Genomic DNA, 21,289 nt, shown 5'->3' on the forward strand with positions numbered 1-21,289 from the left:
ACTTTAGTAAGTCACGGGTAATTAGCAGCAGCAACAGGTGTACCTAGGTATGTTCTGGTGGCATCCCAAAGCCTTATTTGGGATTGAGACCCTATTGTGCTGGATACTGTACGAACACAGAAAAGAGACCATCTCTACCTCAAAGGGCGTACCGCAGAAAGACACAAGCAAAAAGAGTAGGAGGTGGGGATAAAACATGCAAGCGAATGAGTACGGTGAGGAATTGATACAGCTGCGTGGCAGTAGTTGGGTATTTTTGGTTTTGTGAGAGGTAGTGTTTTGGGGGGCAGAGGGTGGTAAACTTGGAGTAGGGGTTCGGAAGAGACACCCTGGCTAGCCATGATCATCAGGCTAGATTTTGTAGGGGTTGCATAGGGTTGCCAGCTGGTCGGTTTTTATCCTGCCTTGCTGGTTAACAGATTTAATGTGCCGGGTTTGGGTTTTTGTTGTTTTTGTTTTGTTTTTGTTTTCATTTGGGACACACTTGTGGAGCGCTCTACAATTAACACTCCATTTAGCCTGGACTGTGGCACCATGTTAGCAGAAAGAAAGAAAGTGATAAAATAACTCTTCCAGTTTCTGAGAGGTTAGCCTGTTTTTAAATGGCTCTCTAAAACATTTGTCATTCATTAACTATGGTTGGCACTAGGACCCGTTTTCTTAGTTGGAGGGGGTAGTGTCACTGGACAGTTTTTCTGCATTTCAGAGATGGTAATCCCAGCACAGGAGTCTTTAGTAGGGTAAGACAGTGACTCTTTGGTTTTGAGCTGCATTTTTCCGATGCATAAGAAAGTGTCTGAAAAAGCATGGAGATGCTGAAGCGTGCTGATGGAGTCAAGGCAGGGGTCAGTACGGCATTAGGTTACTAGACCAGCTGGCTAAACTATTCAGTCTCTGAAAGGTAAAATCAAGAAGTTTGTGGTTGATGTGGGTGGGGACTGTTAATGTGCTGATGAGCTAAGAAGATGATCTTAGCAGCAGCATTTTGAACGGACTTGAGAGGAGCAAAGCTAGAAAAGAGGAGGTTGCAGTATTCAAGATGTGACATGATGAGGAGGGCATAGAAAAGATTTTTTTGTTTTGTTTTTTTGGCTGGGTGGACAGAGGGGAAAAGGCTGGATTGTAGAGAGACAGTGGAAGAAAAAAGCAACGAGATTTAGCAATGGCAGGTCAAGTGAGAGGGTGAGGTCCAAGCTAGCTTCCAGGTTACAGGCCTGAGGGACTAGGAGGATGGCTGTAGAGTCAAAGCTGATAGACAAAGGGATAGTTAAGGGAGGGGATGGTAAATGGAGTGTGGTGGCTGTATTTTTTCTAAGGTGAATTTAAAATATAGGGAGAGAATTTTATGAACTAAAGGTAGGAACATTGGACTTACAGGTGTAAGAGGAAAGTTTGGGGGGATACATAAAGTTTGGAGGCACCGTGAACTGCCACAATCCTTCTCCTCTCCCCGGTCCACTGGTTAACTACTAGGCCGACAGATGTAAGAAAGCCCAAGAAGGGAATCTGAGTACACCGAGGATCTGATCCTATGAGGTCCCACTGACTTTAATTTAGTGATTGCATGCAAGTCATGTACCTAAAATATGTATTTGTATGTGCAAAATAAGGCATACAGTTGTGGGCACTTTTGCCCTTGGATATGGGTGTACACTTAAGATTTGGCCCTAATGTATATGGCAAGCCCAGTTTAATGGAATTACTTATGCCTACAATCCATGACTGATTAAAATAATCAAGCCCTGACACACTGATATTATTCACCTATAATTGTGTTCTTGTATAGTGACTTTCCTCTTCAGACTCCAAAGTACTTGAATTACACTCCTCACAACAACCCCATGAGGCTTGTAAATATTGGTCTGTTTTTCAAAGTGATAAACTTAAACACAGAGGTTAAAGTCTGCCTATTTTAAGATTTTATACTGCCACGTATCATTTTAGTATCTGACCGTCTTCCACATCAAATTGATAGAGTAGTCCATAGTGGACTGCATAGAATCTCTGGCACGTCTTCCTTTTTGGGGTAAAATCTCTCCCTGGGGTTGGGATTTGTACATTTTTATTTAATAAACCAAAAACTGAAAAACCATACCCTGAAACAAATCAGCCTTACTAATAAAAGAAAATTAGAGTTTTGGGGGGCTTAAGGGGGTGCCAGTGAAAAAAGCACGTCTTTGGAAGAGTTGGTTGTACAAGCCAAAAATCCAGACTCTCTTCTGCTTGTGTGTTTATTATGTCTGCCCAGTTAATATAAACTATATTGTCTATTTAAAAATATTCAATATAAATTGATTTCAAATACTGATTTTTTTAAAAATTAAAGTATTTGGGACTGCTGACACTCTCAGGCTTTTCAGGTAATGGCTCAGAATAGCTCAGACTTTTGGAGCTGTTGCAGTAATAATGACGCTTTCCTGCCCAGCAGGTTAATTAATGATAGTGCTGTTGAATGTGAATGCTGCTTCCCTGCTGCAGTGCCCGTTAAAGATTTTGTCAGTGCCGTTCCTGGGTGGTTACGAAAAGATGTTCCAGCTTTGGAAATGCCTTTTTTCCATCCAAATAAAACGGTGTGAATGCTGCTTCTCCTCCTAATTCCGATTGGAATGTTTGGGAATGCACTTTGAGGAAACCAGAGGATCGTGTGTGTGGACAGCTGTGAATGCATCGCTATCCATCTGAACTAGCAGTGCAAGAATTCAGGATGACAACACAATAAATATGACATGCAGGAAACAAAGTTAGATGGGGCTGCAGCAGGGCACTACAAAAAGTTGCATTCTGATCCCTATGAACAACATGGAACTAATAAAAAAAATGTTTTAAAAGGACTTGTTCATAACTCCATCTAAAATCATATTTAAGTGTGTGAACATCGTTTTTTTTTTTTTAACTTCGATGATAAGCAGGTGCCAAGGTTGCTGGCATCATTCCAGAATTCCTGCAGCAGCCTCCCTCTGTATAGATATGCCAGGTTGTTAGATGATCTTCACCAAACGTTTAGCAGCATTGAGCAGAGCTGGTGCGGAGAGATACCTTTGCTATTCAATTCACATCTCTTGCTGCGCATACAGATGAGTTTAATTTATATTTAATCAGCCTCTGCAAACAGCAATCACTTGAGAGCCTTTCCATATAATGTGCAGTGATTATCCTTATTATAGAGGTACTGTTCGTACCACTATAGTTAAGGGTCTCTCAGCCTTTCCATTATAAATCCTTATTTTGTGGAATTTTACAGCCTAACTGTAAAAATGTTTTTGCAGGCTGGAACTTGATATAGTGCACACAAGGAGCACAAGCTATATCAGACTCGTCAGGAGATGGCTTGTTAGCCAGCACTACTTACCTTGCTTTTCTGTAGCGATACCGCGTAACGTCCCTTCTGCGTGCACCAAATCTTACTGTTTTTCAGTTCTGTAATCTCTACGATTTTTGCCTATGGAGTTGACTCTCACTTAGGCTATGGACGAATATGGCCCATAGAAATTGAATCCTTGCAAAATCCCTGAGGCAGAGATTTTAAGTGATTTGCCCAAGGCCATAAAGAAAGTCGCTACTAAAGGTAGGAAATGAACTCTGGAGTTACCACCTGTCAAAGAGGAACACATTGCCAGCCATGGAGTTACAAACTTGTTAAAAACAAACCAAGGCTATACACATAGTTGGAAAAAACCTTTAGTATTCCAAATATTTACAAGCTATCTTTTTGTTAACCTTCAACTCTTCCATTTTATTAACAAGCTTCTGTTTTTAAAAAGTGAATAATTTGATCAATCAGTGGCTGACATCTTAAAGTCAGCATTTGCCAGCTATTCTTACACTGGAGATGCTACAGGATGTCTCTGTTGGTGTAGGAAATAACTGATGTATCATGGCAAGGTAACTTGCTGAGTTCAGAACAGCAACCAGGGAACATAAGGAAAAGGATGCAGTGATTTTAAATGCTGCCATACTTACTTGCGGTGCGGACAGGTAAAGGATGTTGTTTTCAGTCAGTTGTGAATTTTCCTTTTCTTGATGCTACTTTACCAGATTATGTATTTGTTTGGGGTTTTTTTTGATCCACCTCAGATCTAAATGGTAATTGAGCTGTTTTGTTGGTCATCTTTATAGTCTAGCTTTATTAGTGGCTATAATGATCTCCACTTTCATTCGTTATACATGGGATGCATTTTGAGAATGTACTTTTGAAGCAACTCCTAATGGACAAGTAGCAATCAAAATGGGAACTGGGGTTAAAAGGCATTTATTGTCATTTGGCCATAGCACTGAAGCTGTAAAGGCTGTGTGTGCATAATTACCAATATATACTTGATAATATCAATCTGTCCTGGTGCTCTATCCCAGTTTTAGGTTGGGTTTATCATATTGCACTATAATAAACCCCGTACGCCAATCTTCTTATATTCATTGTAAATCTGGTATAATACTAGAGATTAAATAGGACATAAAGCACTTTTAGCCGCTCTTGAATGAGCAAACTGCTATATTCTAGTAGAAGACCATAAATGAATGGTCTTCACACCGTGACTGCCTGGATGTTGTTTCTGAAAGGTGATTATCCCAACTGTGGCAACAGAACACATATTTACTGCAGAAAGTAAAATGTGGCTCTAGTTCTCGGAATGTCTCAGTATCACTTGGGATAAACTCTAAGGACCTAATCTGGGTGCTGTTGAAATCAACTGGAGTCTTGCTATTTATTTTAGTGGGAGAGCAGGACTTGATTACAAGTACTGCTCTCTGCTGTGTTGTAAAAGCGCGTTTGGTGTGTCACAAATAGTAAATGAATACCTCAATCTTTCTGATTTAAACAGCAAACAATCCCATGCACCCCTCTAAAGGAGTTGCATTTTGATTCCAGATTTCAACTTTCAAACTTTTTGTTGTAGTCTGTTCAAAGGACTGATGGAATTTTTCCCCTACACATGCACACTTTCTAACTCAAATAACTGGAGAGAGTTTGTTCAGATCCCTGCACACAAAAAAGTCACATTTGCATAAGTGTGGAAACTTTCAATCCAGATGGGGAAATGTTTCAGAAAGTTCTGAGCAAGTGAAAATAGAAAAGCTAATGTAAACTGTTTAGCAACACTAACTTATAGCAAGCGGTGCTCAACATCTCATGTAATTACTTTCTTAGAAATTTACAAATGTGCTGATAACTTCTGTGGGTGGAAGAATAAATGGAAAAAGATATGGAAGATACCCTTGATAACATTTTTTAATTAAAAATGTTTTTGATTTAAGAAACAATTAAAGAGCTTATTAAAATGGGATGATATGAAATTGCACTTAATACAACAAAGAAACCTTTCCAGTATTAACTAATCTTTACAAAAGCAAAAAAACAAAAAACAACCAACCTGCATCTGGATTAGCATTAGCAAATAAATGCTAAAGATGTAAATCAGGGGAAGGAGAGAGGAAGTGATGGACAGAGTATACATAGTTAGAAATGTACTTCCACATAACCAAGTCCTATTCAGATTGAGATTTCCCCCTCCCCCATTGGACAATATAACCAAGAAGCAAAGAGTGTGGCTACCTTATGGCCTGATCCTTTGATGTTCCATGGACTTTGGAGTCTTTCTGTCAATGTTAAATAGCTTTGGATTGGGCCCATGCTGCTTTCTTTTTTGTCTAAATAATGAAAAGCCCTGCTCCCTTCAAAGGTTGTTTTAATATGTGAACCTGCAACATTGGACAAAAGCTCCTTTTTTCAACAAAAGCACATGATCCTGGGTTGCTTTATGGGCAAAATATTGCCCTAATTTAGGAGCCTGTCCAAGTCCCATTGAAGTCAGGGAATTCTTTCATTAACTTCAGTGAGAGCTAGCTCAGACCCAGATTTCAATAACATTGCACCAGTGTTGGTGAGAATTTGACTTCATGTCTGGAACTCCCACTGAAGCAAATGGGATTCCCAGATGATGGAGTAGCTGCAAGATCAGGCCCAATGTAAGTACATCGTTTGACACAGAAGACTATCAGAATTACCTCCCCTTAATATCTAACATTATAAAGTGCTAACCTTGCACTAAATAGTCATTGAATCAATAGTCCAGGAGCTATGAAACTACCATGTTTGTGTTTCTGTTTCTGTTATGGTGAGTAATGTCATTTGCATTGGATCCAAATGCATCAAGTTGAAGCAGTGTAAGAGAAATAGCTTCTGCTACCAAACAATATTTTTGTGTCAATGAGCAGTTTCCAAGTGAGGATATCATGCTAAACTCCTCTTCTTACAAGTCATAGAAGGTAGTCCTCTTTAGTGATGATAGATGGGGAAAGAGTCTAGAGTAGAGATGCTGTATAAAGTACTTATGATGCCAACTCTTTTCAAATCATCTTGAATTATTGCCATATCTCTCAAATATTTTATACAGTCTACATTGCCTTTATAGATGACAAGTATGGTAGAGCATAGAACACCACATTACATCCACTAATTTACTAAAATCGAAGTGGAGAAAAGTGCTACCTTACATTTGAATTGGATTTCCTCAGTGGCTCCCAAACTAGAACTTGAGTTGATAAAACCAAAACTGAAATGCAGATCTAGGGAAGAGTTGATATTGGCAGAAAGTCCTTCAGAAAGATCATTAAGACCAGATACTTCAGCTGATCTGAGGTTTCTAGAAGATATTAAGGATTCTGTAGCCTTCTTGGCTGAATGTCTGAGTTGATGATGACCCTGTCATTCTGGCCATCATGAATGTTACACAGTAGTGTGTGCTATTGTGCCATATGCAGTTCATAAGCATTGTATATGCCTAGTTTACCTATGTACCTACAGCAATTGCTTTAGTGCAAGACATCCCGAAGTTTTTATAATATTAGTTGAACTATTCATTGCAAACTTGAGTTATGAATGTAGCCCTGGTTTAGGTTAACAAATTGTTTGAACTGATACTTACCAACTTAATTGTATGTATCCACTGAATAGTTGCTCTGAAAACATATTAATCCGATGTGGCATTTATGAGCCATTTGTTTATTTGCTATTTGTGTAGTGTAATAGGCCAACCGAATCATGTGGTTCTGTTGATAAAGTTTCGGTCATTCAATAGAAACAAAAGTACCATGAATGATTATCCATCCACAAAATTTATGAAGCTTCCAAGATTAAGAAACATCATCTGAAACACTAGACTTTTGTCCAAGTAGTTGAATAATAAATAATATGAACCTCTGAATCATAGTAAGACAAACTCTGCTTTACATAACAGGTTGGACATTTTCCAGAAAGTTGCAATTTCCATGGATTAAAAAAAGGAATAAAAATAAGTTTTTCAGTGAGAGGTTTTTCCTTTTTCTATACCAGGTCTAGTGCTCTTATTCAAGACAATCTTTTATGACTTGATTGTAATTGCAAGATCAATGTGAATGAATAGTAAAACACAGGTTTATCATAAGATATGGGTAAGCAACTTCAAAAATTTATCCAATTCTAATTCTGACACCACAAATCATGCAGTCGGATGTCACTCCACATAGTTGAAGTCTCATTTCAGATTTTCTGACCTGTATTTGGTAAAGAGTTAACTTGGAGACTCTTCTCAATAGCTCTGAGGATAATATTAAACACTTCTTTAATGCCCTTCATCCAAACATCTCAAAACACATTGTAGATGTGAGTTGGAAGTGGGTGACAAGTTAAAATTGATCAGAGTAAAATGAAGAGTGGATTACATGAGTTCACACACCAAGGTGCCATTCCTCCATTCAATGCATGCATAGCACTTTGCTATAGTCAGTGGGCCCACTCAAGTGTACGAAGGGGTTCGCCTGTATGGAACAGCTTGTAGTGTTGGAGCCTACGTACTGGCAGAATCAGGAGCAGAACTGAGGTCTCAATTCAGGTCTTTGTTTTGACTACTATTGTATCTGCTCCTACACAGGGAGGGTTGAATCTGGGCCTCCAAGTTGATAAATCCACCCAAGAATTCTGAAGGAATTCAAATGTGAAATTGCAGAACTACTAACTGTGGTGTGTAACCTATAATTTAAATCAGCTTCTGTCTCAGGGATCGCACAAAACTGGGTGACTGGGCAACAAAATGCCTGATGAAATTCCATGCTGATGAATGCAAAGTAATGCCCATTGGAAAACATAATCCCAACTATACATATAAAATGATGGGGTCTAAAATAGCTGTTGTCACTCAAGAAAGAGATCTTGGAGTCATAGTTCTCTGAAAATATCCACTCGATGTGGGGTGGCAGTCAAAAAAGCTGTCAGAATGTTGGGAATCATTAGGAAAGGGAGAGAAGACGGAAAATATTGTATTGTCTCTTTGGAAATTGATGGTACTCCCACACCTTCAATATTGCATGCAGCTCTAGTCGCTCCATCCCCCCAAAAGATATATTGGAATTAGAGAGGATACAGAAAAGGGCAATAAAAATGGAACAGCTTCCATATGAGGAGAGAGAAATAAGACTGGGACTTTTCAGCTTGGAAAAGAAATGGCTGAGAGACGATATGATCAAGATCTATAAACTCATGACTGGTGTGGAGAAAGTAAATAAGGAAGTGTTATGAGAAGAAGCAAATAACACAAAGACCAAGCGTCACCAAGTGAAATTCTAGGCAGCAGGTTTAAAATGGTTGAAAGGAAGTATTTCTTCACACAACGCACGGTCAACCTTGTGAAGGCCAAGACTATAACAGGGTTCAAAAAAGAACTAAAGCAGTTTGTGGAGGATAGATCCATCAATGGCTATGAACCAGGATGGGCAGGGAGGCAAAACCATGCTCTTGAAATGTCCCTAGCCTCGGTTTGCTAGAAGCTGGAATGGGTGTCAGGGAATGGCTCACTTAATGATTCCCTGTTCTGTTCGTTCCCTCTGAAGCACCTGGCATTGACCACTGTCGGATGGACCATTGGTCTGAATCTGACCCAGTATGGCTGTTCTTATTGAATTCAATGGTAGCCATTCCATTGATTTTTGGCAGGTGTCAGATCAGCCATAAGTCTTCAGGAAAGCCCTGTAGTGCAACAAGCAGAGTAAGGGGCCTGATTGTTTATTTGCATACATCATTGTAACTCCACTGCAATCAGTGGAGTTATTTCAGACCTCTACAAGAGGAAGTGAGCCCCCTCGCGTTAGTACACTACCAAGCTCTGTGCAACGTTTCAATGTATTTTTTATCTTGATCCTAGCATCAAACTGACAGTGCCTGCATTCATCCATAAGCACTTTTAGTAATAACAAGCTTTATAATATGTAAATCTATTTTCAAAGCCAAAAACAAATCTTTTTTAATCTTCATGTATTCCTCAGAAGAAAGAAAGAGAGGATCTCAGTCCTCATATTTTATGCAAATCTAGCTTTCTCTCTCATACTTGGCTATGAATGAATATCAATGACGCTGCTTCTAAATGAGAACAAAAAAGAAATTTCATCCCTCCTCAAAAGAAAAAAACCTTTATTTCTATTGCATAAATAATGGTAAAATTAAAATCTTTTTATACAGATTATATATTTACAGTGGTGTTTGGTTAGAGGAAACAGCCGGTACATATGGCAATCTGTTTTCCTTTGTACACTTCTATACACTCAGGTAACATTGTAATAACATAGAATTTATTTAAGTTGCATGCCAAGTTAATTTATATTAATATTTACATTGGTTCGTACAAAGGCTTTTTGTTTTTGTTCTTTTTACCATTATGCTGTTGACTTGGCAGGTGCTGATTTGTAATTAAAATGCTGTGTCTTCAGTTAATGAGTAAAAACGATTGATTTTTTTTTTTTTTTTTAAACATTGACTAAGAAATGGAGCCAAACTAGTGATGGATGCAATGTTGATAAAGAGGTATATAAATTAAACTCATAATGTTGGATTTTGGATGGCTGAGCCAGTAGGCATCACTTATTCAGGTCCTACAACAAACTAAATGTCAGAATGCCTGATTCTTCTCTCACATCCAGCAGTGAAATCGGGAGTAACCCCATTGAAGTCAATGGATTTAAAATGGAGTGAGATCAGAATCACATCCCATACGTTTACTTGTAGTTGATGGGATTTGAGAGAACAGGAGCTACTGAATGAATCTGGGACAGTTTGGCATCTCTAGAAAAGGACGGCAGGAATGCTAATACTGTGTTCTGGTCTGGAAGAATATGAAAATGTAAGCTCTTGTTTACAGTTAAAACTAAAGCAGCAGATGTGCAATATTTGGGTCCTGATCCTGCAAACATGGGCATGCTTAATTTTGAAATCAATGGGGCTGCTCACAGTAGTATAGTGAAGCACATGCATCATTGTTTGTGGCTTCAGTGCTTTAGTCACAGGAGCCATGTGCGGAAGGGTTTGCTGTTTCAGATACCGGACTAGCAGATGTGAGTCAGTTTTAATCTGATTGCATTTTTAAAAAAAGGAAAGAACAGCAGTCTTTGGGGCTGGCTGTTTGCAATGATCATAAACCAAAGACTGACCACTAACAGGATCATAAAGAGAACTCATGAATAGGGTGGACAGAAAACAACAATATTGCTTTGTGAAAACTTTTTAAGGTTTCACAATCTATTTTCATTCTGCACTGGAACTAAACCAAAATGTTTTGAAAGTTCTTGTGGAACAGAATTGTTGAAACATCTGGCTTTCAGGTTGAAAAGGTCAGGTTGTGCTCTTATGTCCTCCCTGGATCTGAAAATTTTCTTCAATATGTCTGTACATATGCTATATGTCTTTCTGAAATGGGTCAATGGCCTTTTTTTTAACTAAGCTTTGTTGAAAATTCTCCAACCAGCTCCAGTCTTTTAAGTAAATAAAAATGTGGAGCTAATATAGTGATCTCTATTTTGTTGCTGCTGCTGCATCTTCCTGGGAGGAGTTGGGTGCTTTGCATTTCTCTCTGGAGTGGTGAGTGTTTCTTCTGAACCATCCAACTCCTCCCATTATCCCTTCTCCACACTAATGTTGTTTCCTTACAAAGGGGAATTTTCAGTTTAGCTGACCACAGGGCATGGGGGAAATCATGCATTCCTAATTCAGTTCATCCTCAAGCAAAGTTCCCATTGATTTTAGCTGAATACTAGGATTTCACTGGCTCCTCTTCCTTCCAAATGAGAGAGCATTAGAATGTGCAGACTTCAATTCGGAAGTTCATTCAGAGATGCTGAATATTCCTGAGATTTATAGGAAATATCTCTGGCAGAAATCTGAGTGTTTCCCTTGACCCACAAAGTTAAAGTTAATGTGTCTGAATAAAAGAGAAAACAATGATAGTCCTCATGACAGTGGCAGAGGAAAATAGAGAGATGAAAGTGAATGTTGTATATTAAATTCTTTAGCTCTGCAACTAGATTTCCTGACATCATTTAAAACCCATTACTTTCCTAGGAACTATCAGAATAGCATATATTTATTATTTCACTAAAGGAATAACAGTCTTCATCTGTGGGGCATAAGCATGAATATATATGAATCAAGATGCTTGGTCAGCCCCTTATCTCATCCGAGCTAATTTAAAAAAAAAAATTGGTCATCTTCAAGACCACAGACTCAATAATTCATACTCAATGGGTTTTGACAGAATTCTCAGTTATCTTGATGAGAATAACATTTGTTGTGCTGAACTCTCTGTATGAGTTGGCTTTTAAATTTCTAAAGTTATCTAAAGTTTCTAAAGTAGGCATTCAGTATGTGTTGGGGTGTGGTTTCGAGTTTTCTTTGACCCTAGGATTGTGTAGCTATAGTGAAGTAAAAAGGAAAGTGAGACACCAGTGGCTGATTTTCATAACAAGATGACACTCCGGAACAGTAAATGAGCATTTTACCCAGACATATCCTAGAAAATTCAATTGTCTCCTGAACAGTCATTGTAGCAAATTTGTTTATGAATTCAACCATTAAAATGCGAGAGGTATTTTTGGTTCTCCTATGGAAAATCTGGCTGTAACCTTAACAGTGGTGTGAGTACCAACTCGGTAGTAGACAATTTATTCCAGTTATGCTACATGGTAACGTTTTGTAGCTTTAGTCTGTCAGCACAGATACCGGATCTGACTTAACCACTGCAAAAGGAGAATTTAAAGATGTAAAGCTATGAGAAGGTCGATTCTGGTGCTCTTATAACTTTCCTAGCTGGACCGTGTGAGCCTACCATGTTCAACTTGCTCAGCTGATGATTATGCAAACTGACAATTTTGATGTTACTTTTGACCTGCTTGCTTAGTCCCTAGCTGTACCTTTAGTCATCCACCACTTCACCTTGAAGCTGCCCAACCTGCCTAGAGATTGACTGACTGACACAGCCTTGGATTAGGAAGCAAGACAGCTCTATCTGTTTCTTTGACCTTTTGGTATGCTGTACGATAAATAACGCCTGTGAAAGCTTCAAAACATCTTCAGAATTGCTGAGGACATACCATTTCAACTGAAGTGACGAGGTGCTCAGCAGCTTTTGAAAACCAGGATCTACCTTTTCAAAGTAAAGCCACAGGCATGCCCCCAGGATGAAAAATATTCCTGAACCGGCCTAAAATTACAACTTGAATCACCTGAGACTAAGCCAGAATCCTCCTTACATGGATACAATGCCAGCTTGCCAAATCTATAAAGAGCTGGGTGAATAAAGACACAAACAAACTGACAACCATTCCGTATTCACAGCAATATAGGTGAATCCAAATGCCTCTTCACTTATCAGATGAGCCTTTTCTGGTTGTTCAGTACTTTCCTGTTTTTTAAAGCTTTGTCCTTCAAACAGGATGTAGTAAATCCACATGATCTATCCCACACCACAAATTGCAGACAGCTGTAGCTACCCATTCGCAAACGGACCATTGTTAGTAGAAGAACTTGCCAATGTTTGGTCAACACTTAGGGCTTGTGTCCATGCAGATTTACACTGGTTTGATCAAACTGGTGCAAGCCTCATGTGTGGACACACACCCATTTTGATTTAAGAGCAGTTGAGTTTGGTTTAGCTAAACCAGAATAAGACTACGTTTCAACAGAAATCAGTGTGTCCACTCGAGGGTTTTCCACCATTTCAAATTAATCTGTTTAATTTCACATAGTTAGATAAACCAGTGGAACTCTTCACATAGATACAAGTGCATGTTCAGCATTTGGGAATGATTCATGAATCAAAAGGCAGCCTCAGTTAATCAGTTCTTGGCGTGAATACTGTTACGCAGCCCAACTTTATTACTGTTGGTCATTGTTCTTTCGCAAACTGTTGCATGTTTCTGTGACACTGTGCACATGTCTTGTGTAGCCAGGGTTGCCATAGCAATGGCTTTTTCATACAGAATTGCAGGGTTGAACAGCCACTTACATGGGAATATAACTTGTTGTGTTGCACATCAGGGGCTTATTCTGCAACATGCATAGCAAGACATGTACACGTGCCATAGCTAATATTACAAAGCATGCAGGAAAGTATGCCTGTGTCTTGGAGGGCAGGATTTATCCCAGTCCTGATGTACACCAGGCTCCTCTCATTGCAGTGGAAGTTCCATGTGTGGAAGGATTGTAGAATCTGGACTGGCTATTATTTGTTTCCAAAATCAACAACATTTTGCAGGGTTCATTTAAGAACAAAGCTTTGAAAATTTAACTGTGGTTGAGTATCAAAGTCTAATTATTCATAAATAGAAAAGAATTACTCAGAATAAGAGAAATCCAAAGCCAACATAACAGGAACATATTTTTGACTCCTTTTATGTAACCGAATGAAAACATTCTCGTAGTAACAATTTAATATTTATGCTGAACAATATTAAATCGCAACCCCATATTTTATATAAATTAAAACACCTATTGACATTCTAGCATTGTGCATTGTTGTCAGGGAATGGGAATGATTAAGCTAATTTAGACTTGCCAAATGATAGTGACTTTTGTTGACTATTTCCTCTCCCCTTCATTGACAGCATTCGATATTTATCAACACCCGTGTCGATCCGTTACTGTGCCCAGAGCCAAGTTTTCTTGGGCAAAACTTCCATGGATGTTAATGGGAGCTTTTTTGCCTGAGGGAAGGGTCTTGGGATTTGGCCCCAGTGATCTGATCCAGCTGGCTGTAAAGCTAACAGCTGGCTGGTTCAGGTCACAACTGAACACTTGTATCTGGCTTCAGTTGCTCCCCATGTGGAACCCTGATTTCTAACTTTCAAAAGGCACCAATATGGTCCATCAACCACGCAACCAGGAATAGTAAACAAGAAGTGTTAAACATCCAAGCAATACCTGCCAATTGGTAAAATAAACATCACCCGGTGATAAGTAGTGTTTATGCTGTGTTCTGGTGATGCCACTTTCATTGTGCCCCTGAGACATGAAGCAATCGTCCACATTTACAGCATCAAGATGTCAATGCTCATTAGTCAACCAAATCTGCAGGGGCCATTGCAGAAAGCATTTAAATATATCTCCAGTCCGCAGTGATGAGAATCATGTGTTTAGAATACTCCTAAGGTTTGATTTGGTTTGGTTTTGAAGTCAGTTCCAGTCCCATACCATATGTAAATCTCTCCTTCTGGGAGACGGAATGATTCTCAGAGAGTATTCTACCATTGGTCCTGTTTTGATCACAGTACTGTGTGTGAAAGAAAGTGGGGATTTTTGTGCGCGCGCACATGAATGAGAGCAATGCCCTCAAAGGTAGGCAGAAGAATTGCATGATTGCTTTGAAAGAGAAAGTTGCCTTGTTCAGAAACAGGAAAAAGATGGATAGATGATAAAAAGTTTGTGGACTTAGGCTTTAAGGGGTAGAGGGAGAGGAGCACAAATCCCTGATAGTTGGGATGTGTTCAGTATCTATTGTGGTTTGCGAAGTGGCTGAGCTGCCTTCAGATGGTTGGGGAAGAGGCAGAAGAAAAGAATAAGAGGAAGGAATGGTTCCATTGTGATTACTTTCTAATCAGGCCTCTTACAAATATCTATATTACGTGTTACAGACCAATCCAAAAAAAAAGACATAAAATTAGTTTTCAGGACAGATTAGAGTTTCAGAGTCTTGGCTGCATTGTAGTGGGGAGAGAAGGCATGGAGCAGTGGGAGTCCCTCGAGCAAATCTGGTTGGCACACCCAAAGTTCCACTGGCAGTCCTGAGCGAGCTCTGCCTTCCTTTGAAAAGGTGAGGCATATACGCCATCCTGTATTGCTCCATGGCCCCACTTTCACAGTGACGCTTTCCACCCCTTTTGGGGCATCTAATGCACTTGGCAGCACTAGACTTCTGCACCTCTTATGGCCATATCCCTACACACGAAGAAACATGCCATGTGTCTTCTCTCCTCCCCAGACGCAGACTGTCCCTTTGAAGATAGCAGTGAAAACGGGTCACTTTCCCGTATGTCATACACAGATGAGGCAAGAATCCTTCAAAGCTAAATGCAAGGATCATGCCTCATGTAAAAAAATAAAATTCCATACTTGATCCTGGCATGAAGCATGCAAAGTCCTTGCACTCTTCTCCGTACGTGTTGTACCTTTTGTCTACATAACTCCCTGATCTTGTTTGTGCCACTCATGGAAAATCTCTTCCAGGAAAAATGAGTAACTCTCAGGATCTGGATGTCTTACACGCTATGTAACATATGGCAGTATTTTCTAGCGTGATCCCTTCCACTGCTTGTTGCTTTCTGCTTTTCAGCGTATTCTCCCAGGAGCCTACGCACTAGGGGAAAAACTGCCCCGATAACAGACAGAACAGTCGAATGATCAAAAACGCACAACACCAAAAAGGCAAAGGTGCGAGCTACTATATTTTTTACAGGGGGTGCCTGGCATAGAGACTTCTGACACCTCATTTCCAGAACAGCATGTAATAGGAGGCAGGACTCAAAAATATTTTATTTATTGGAAAAGTTTTCCTATGATTTTGGTGTCTGATAGGCTTGTGCAAGACAAATTTAAAGTAAAGGCAAAAGCGAGTTTGATGAAAACGAGTGACATTTGATGCACAGATGGAGCCAAATATGATGATCTTTAATTGATAGTGCTGGTTGCAGACTCAGTAGGAAGACTGTGCACAGATTTTTAAAATGCCCATGTGCTAAAGCAAGCTTTTTATTTAAAAAAACAAAAAACCCTGATTGAAACGGAAAAGAATTGCACAGAGTGCTTCCCCCACAATCTTGTGTCAAAGGTGAGTTTAAAAACAAAAAGAAATTGCACAATACTGGCAAATTCTCCTTTTTAAATTTTGAAAATACTATACAAGGACTCTCTAGCTCCCCTCCAGTGCCGTAGACTTGAGAGCACGGTCATAAGGGAAAGCCAAGCAAGGTCAAAGTATGTGAAGTAAAACAAACTGTATTTGCTTGTGGCTACGCTATGGTCAATTTCCTGGAAACGTGGGACCAGTGGAAAGCTACTCGAAATAGTCTGTTGGCCCGTAGGTTAAAAGACAGCCACACAAAAATAGCTCGTGAGGCTGTGCTTCTTCAGAATCACAAAATATAATTCTGGATGAAAGTGAGTCCTCCTTCAAGTTACCGCAGCTGTTTTGAAGCAATAATTCAGGACTCCTGTATTTTTATTGCATTAGGAAACAAAACCATTAAAGCATTAAGACAGCCCTTTTCTGTCCCTGCCAAGAGGATGTAGTTGATTCACAAGACATATTACATTGCTGGCCTCGGGTTCCTTGTCAGCTGGTTTTTCATCTGCCCGCCTCTTCCTTTATTTCTCATTTCAAAGTCAATTGAGGAAAAAGTTCACCCGTTGGCATGCGCATGCATGGTTAGTTTGGTTCACAGTGTTATGGTGAAAGGCTATTCCATGCCGCTCCGGAGGATCTGGTTGGCTGCGATCAACATGACGCTTATAATAAAGGCCATCGCAAATGCACATATAAGGCTCTTCCGTACACAGGTCTGTCTGTTCTGTTTCTGGGAGTGAACTAAAGTGGGAGGGAAAAAATAGAGAAGGTAAAGATGAGACTCTTTAAAAATGGAAATATTTAGTTTTTCACCAGTTTGTCTTTGCATCATAATAAGCACTTCACATCTCTTGCTTCTGTAATCCTCTGCAAAAAATCAATCTCAATAGATTTTTACCCCAATAAAAGTCACCTTTTTAAGTCATCTGCCTTTTGAATGGTTAACCCTTCAGTCTCTTCCTTTGAGGTCTGTCCCTCCCCAGCTCCAGACAGCCCCAGTTGTTTGATGTCTAAATAAGAAAAAATTGCATTTCCATAAAGATTTCTTCCCCCTGATTTCCCTACCTGTAATTTAAATTTTACACTGTGCACTACAACGGGGTTTAGCCACTTTAGCCAAAAAGTGCTAAATTCAAAGGGTACATACAAGCTCTCTTGTTCTCAATACAAACTGGTCTGCCAGGTATCCTATCACAACCCCAGATCACAGTTTCTTTCTTTCTTTTGTAGTTCCTAGAGCAACGTTGGAAACTTAGATATTTGTCATCTCTTTGATTCTATACCGATTATGGCATCCAGTCCATCCTCCTGCCAATGCAGGATTTGCTGTCTTGCAGTGTATTTTCTAGTGTTTTGTCCAAAATGGCTCATAAACCAATTTAGTGATCAAATTCCATCATATTCACCCCACATTTTCAATAGTTTAATTTCAACCCATTTGTCCTAGGTAAAACCCCTTTGTACCACACCAAGCCATTTCTCTTTCCTCTTTCCTCTGGGGATTGAAACACTGTTTACAAGTATTAGAAGGGTTTAAATTTATTGCTGTTTAGCTGAGCTGTATCTAGTCAGTTCTTTTATTCTTTCCTAATAAATCAATCTCTTCAGCCCTTTCATCTTTTGTGTTAGTCTTCTCTGAATTCCTTCTAATTTGTCTACATCTTTCCAGTAATGAGGTGCTCAGAGCTCAACACAGTATTCCAGATGTGGTCTCATCAGACAACTTGTTCTAAATACTCAGACTGATTTCCAGGTCACATATGGTACATAATCAGTTCCTGGAAGTGCATTCAAAGTTTTCAGTGTACAGGAAAAAGCAGACATCCTGTATTAAAAAACCATTTGAAATGGAAGACTTACAGAACCATTTGCACACTTCTATAAATTTCCTGTGGAAATATTGCCTACTAGTCAAAATGCAATTGGAAGTCAGGAGAGAGGGTTACTCACCTGGTGCAGTAACTGAGGTTCTTCGAGATGGGTGTCCCTGTGGGTGCGCCACATTAGGTGACTATAAACAGTAACCCGTATTTGGTGGAAGGACTTTGGTATTAGTTGTTTGGTACAGATGAGAGTACAGTTAGACCTAGTGCAGCCTCCCTAGTAGATGCATGATCTATTGCATAATGTCTTGTGAAAGTATGTGCTGAGGCCCCTGTCACTGTCTTGCACGTGTCCATGATCGGAACATTATTCAAGAACGCGTTGGAAGTGGATGTTGCTCTTGTTGAGTGAGCTCTAGTTCCTGAGGAAGCTTGTAAGTTTTTTGTTTATAGCATAGCTGCATATAATCCTGTTATCCATGTGGATAGTCTTTGGCTAGATATGGCTTTGCCCTTCATGCATTCTGCCACTGAGACAAAAAGTGTATCTGACCTTCTAAATGTCTTTGTTCTCTCAAGGTAAAAAGCTACCACACACCTGATGTCAAGAGTATGGACTGCGGCTTCCTGTGTATTAGTGTGCGGTTTCGGGTAAAATGTAGGTAAATGAATAGGTTGATTAATGTGGAATCTGACACTATTTTTAGGAAGGACTGGGTGAGGCCTAAGAGTGATCATATCTTTATGAAATATTGTGTAGGGTGGGTAGGCCATCAGTGTGCTAATCTCCTCTACGCGCCGGGCTGATGTGATGGCTACTAAAAAGGACACTTTCATAGACAGATGTGGAGAAGTGAACATATTGCTAAGGGTTTGAACGGTGTCCTGGTAATGGCCCTTAGTACTAGGTTTAGGTCTCATGGCGTTGTGGGGGCACATATGATTGGGAATACCCTTTGCAGTCCCACCAGGAATCGTTTTACCGTCAGGTGAGTGAATATGGTTTTCTTTGATCTTGTCGTGGAATACAGTGATTGCTGACAGCTCCTTAAAGGTACCTCTAATTGACAAACCTGACTTTTTTTAGTTTTAGGATATATTCCAGGATAATCAGAATGGATGAGGATGTCGCCAAGATTTGTGTGTCTGCACCGGGAGTTGAATCTGTGCCATTTTTGCAGGTAAGTTTTCCATGTTGTTGCTTTTCTACTATTTAATAGAATGCTTGCAACAAGTTTGACAGATACTAACTCATCAGGGCAGAACTAGTTAGGAATCATGTTGTTAGATGTAGCTTCTGTATCTCGGCATGGTCAATCTGGCCACCATCCTGAGAAAGGAGATTGTGTCTTGGAGGGATCGTGATTGGTTTGTATGTTGACATGTTCAGGAGATCTGAGAACCATGCCTGCCTAGGCCAAGCCACTGTTATCTTTAACCCCATCGCCTTGTCGCCCCTGATTTTGTGGATGGTCTTGGGTATCATCGGTGTGGGAGGGAAAGTGTACAGGAGCCCCTTGCTCTAGTTGAGTAAGAAGGCATCGCCCATCGATCCTGGTCCCAGTCCAGTCCTTGAGCAGAAAACATGACATCTTCAGATTTGTTTTGTGGCAAATGAAAAATGTTTTTCAGGACTTTATTGTTCAGCTCCCATAGTCAGTGCAAAGTGTCTGCCGAGGTGGTCTGTGGTGGTGTTCTGGTTCCTAGGTAGGTATGCTGCTGCTATGTTGATGTTTGTGCTTTATACACCAATTCTAGAGCTTTACTGCTTTGCTGCATAGGGAGTGGGATCTGGCACCTCCCTGGCGATTGATATAAAACATGCAAGCTATGTTGTCTGTCATTATCTTTCTTGACCTGTCTCTTATGAATGTCGGAAAATGACGACAGGCATTGTACACTGCCCGAACCTCTAATATGTTCATGTGCAGACTGGTTTTGGACCATCTCCCTCATACTGTATGGTTGTGCATAATCAAAGTTGGAGTCTGTGAAAACTGGATTCCCATCATACTGCTTTCTTGGATCCACCACAGTAGGGAATCTTTGACATTGTTTGGCATCGTCAATACTTTGTTTAGACTGTGTCCATTTGGTCTGTAGACTGAGGCGAGCCATCCCTGAAGGCATCACATATGTAGTCGAGTGTGCTGGACCATGAATGTTGTAGCCGCCATTTGTCCCCGGAGCTGTAAAGCAATGTGTGCTGTTAGACAGACTGCTTCTTACTAATAAGAAACAGTAACAGTTCATCAGGTCTGTAATGATGCCCTGGCTGTTCTCAAGCTCAAGTTTGCTCCTATGAATTCCAATTGTTGTATTGGGTTCAAAGTGGACTTTTTGTTGTTTATCTTGAGTCTTAGTTTTTGAAACAGCATTATGGTCTGGCCAGTAGCTTGTCTGGCTAGGGTTTGACTGGGTGCCTTTATTAGTCAGCTGTCTAGGTATGGGAAGATTGTGATTCCCTGTCTCCTCAGATGTGCCGCAACAACTGTGAGCACTTTGGAGAAGACCCTTGGTGCCGCAGAGAGACCAAATGGCAGTACTTTATATTGGTAATGGTTGCCGAACACAGTAAATCTTAGGAAACGTCTGTGTGCGGGGTGAATAGTAATATGGAAATAAGCATCCTGAAGGTTGAGGGCTAAGAACCAGTCCTCTCTCTGCAGTGCCGGTATTATGGTTGATAGCGTGACCATCTTGAATTTTTGTCACCTCACGAAATTGTTTAATCTAATATGGGTCTCCATTCTTCTTTGTGGTACAAAAATGGAAGGGGTTCTTTTCCTACTATCTGTGATGCAATGGTGCATGCTTTATTGCCCCTAGTTGTAGGAGGTGATCTATTTCCTGGTGGAGTATTTGCACGAGATGGGTCCCTGAAGAGGGATGGGGAAGGGTAGTGGGTAGGAGAGATGGATGTGAATGGGATAATGTATCCCAATTTGATGATTTCTAAGACCCATTTGCTTATTGTGATTGCTGACCGCTTGTGTTGGAATTGTCAGAGGCAGATTTCGAAGTGTCTCTTTGATGGTACTGGCACTGAGTGGGGTTTCTCAGACCCTCGACCAATATCTCAAAACTGCTGTTTGGATGATGATGTTTGAGAAGTCGACGATGTTTGCTGCAGTTGTCTGCATCTGTGTGTCCTTTGCTTCCCTCTTTGTGCTTCATATTGTCCGTACTGTGAAGGAAAGGGGTATCTGCAAAGAGCTGGGCCTTATCGAATGGAAAGTCTTCTATTTTCATATGTAGCTTCCTGGGAAGGCCTGCCGAGTGCAGCCTATGGCATTAACAGGTTCCATCAATGCTTCGTCCATAGGAAGCACA

General features: G+C 40.1%; 1 protein-coding gene and 1 long non-coding RNA gene across 6 annotated transcripts in view; one reads left to right on the forward strand and one right to left on the reverse strand.

Moving 5' to 3' along the window:
* LOC137146571 (uncharacterized) overlaps positions 1-21,289 on the forward strand; it is a 93,713-nt gene that overhangs the window by 31,525 nt on the left and 40,899 nt on the right. For both annotated transcript variants that reach the window (XR_010917980.1, XR_010917979.1), the window contains exon 4: positions 19,044-19,137. This is a non-coding gene — a long non-coding RNA (uncharacterized lncRNA). The remainder of the gene's footprint in view (positions 1-19,043; positions 19,138-21,289) is intronic.
* The window catches only part of CALN1 (calneuron 1), a 269,840-nt gene continuing 264,344 nt past the window's right edge, over positions 15,794-21,289 (reverse strand). For all 4 annotated transcript variants that reach the window (XM_067537934.1, XM_067537932.1, XM_067537935.1 and 1 more), the window contains exon 6: positions 15,794-16,874. In XM_067537934.1, coding sequence (XP_067394035.1) covers positions 16,747-16,874 — 128 coding nt within the window. In that variant the 3' untranslated portion in view covers positions 15,794-16,746. The remainder of the gene's footprint in view (positions 16,875-21,289) is intronic.

Source organism: Emydura macquarii, unplaced genomic scaffold (assembly GCF_026122565.2).
Source record: "Emydura macquarii macquarii isolate MOO-44397 ecotype Brisbane River unplaced genomic scaffold, CSIRO-AGI_Emac_v2 contig_450, whole genome shotgun sequence".
Lineage (NCBI taxonomy): Eukaryota > Metazoa > Chordata > Testudines > Chelidae > Emydura > Emydura macquarii.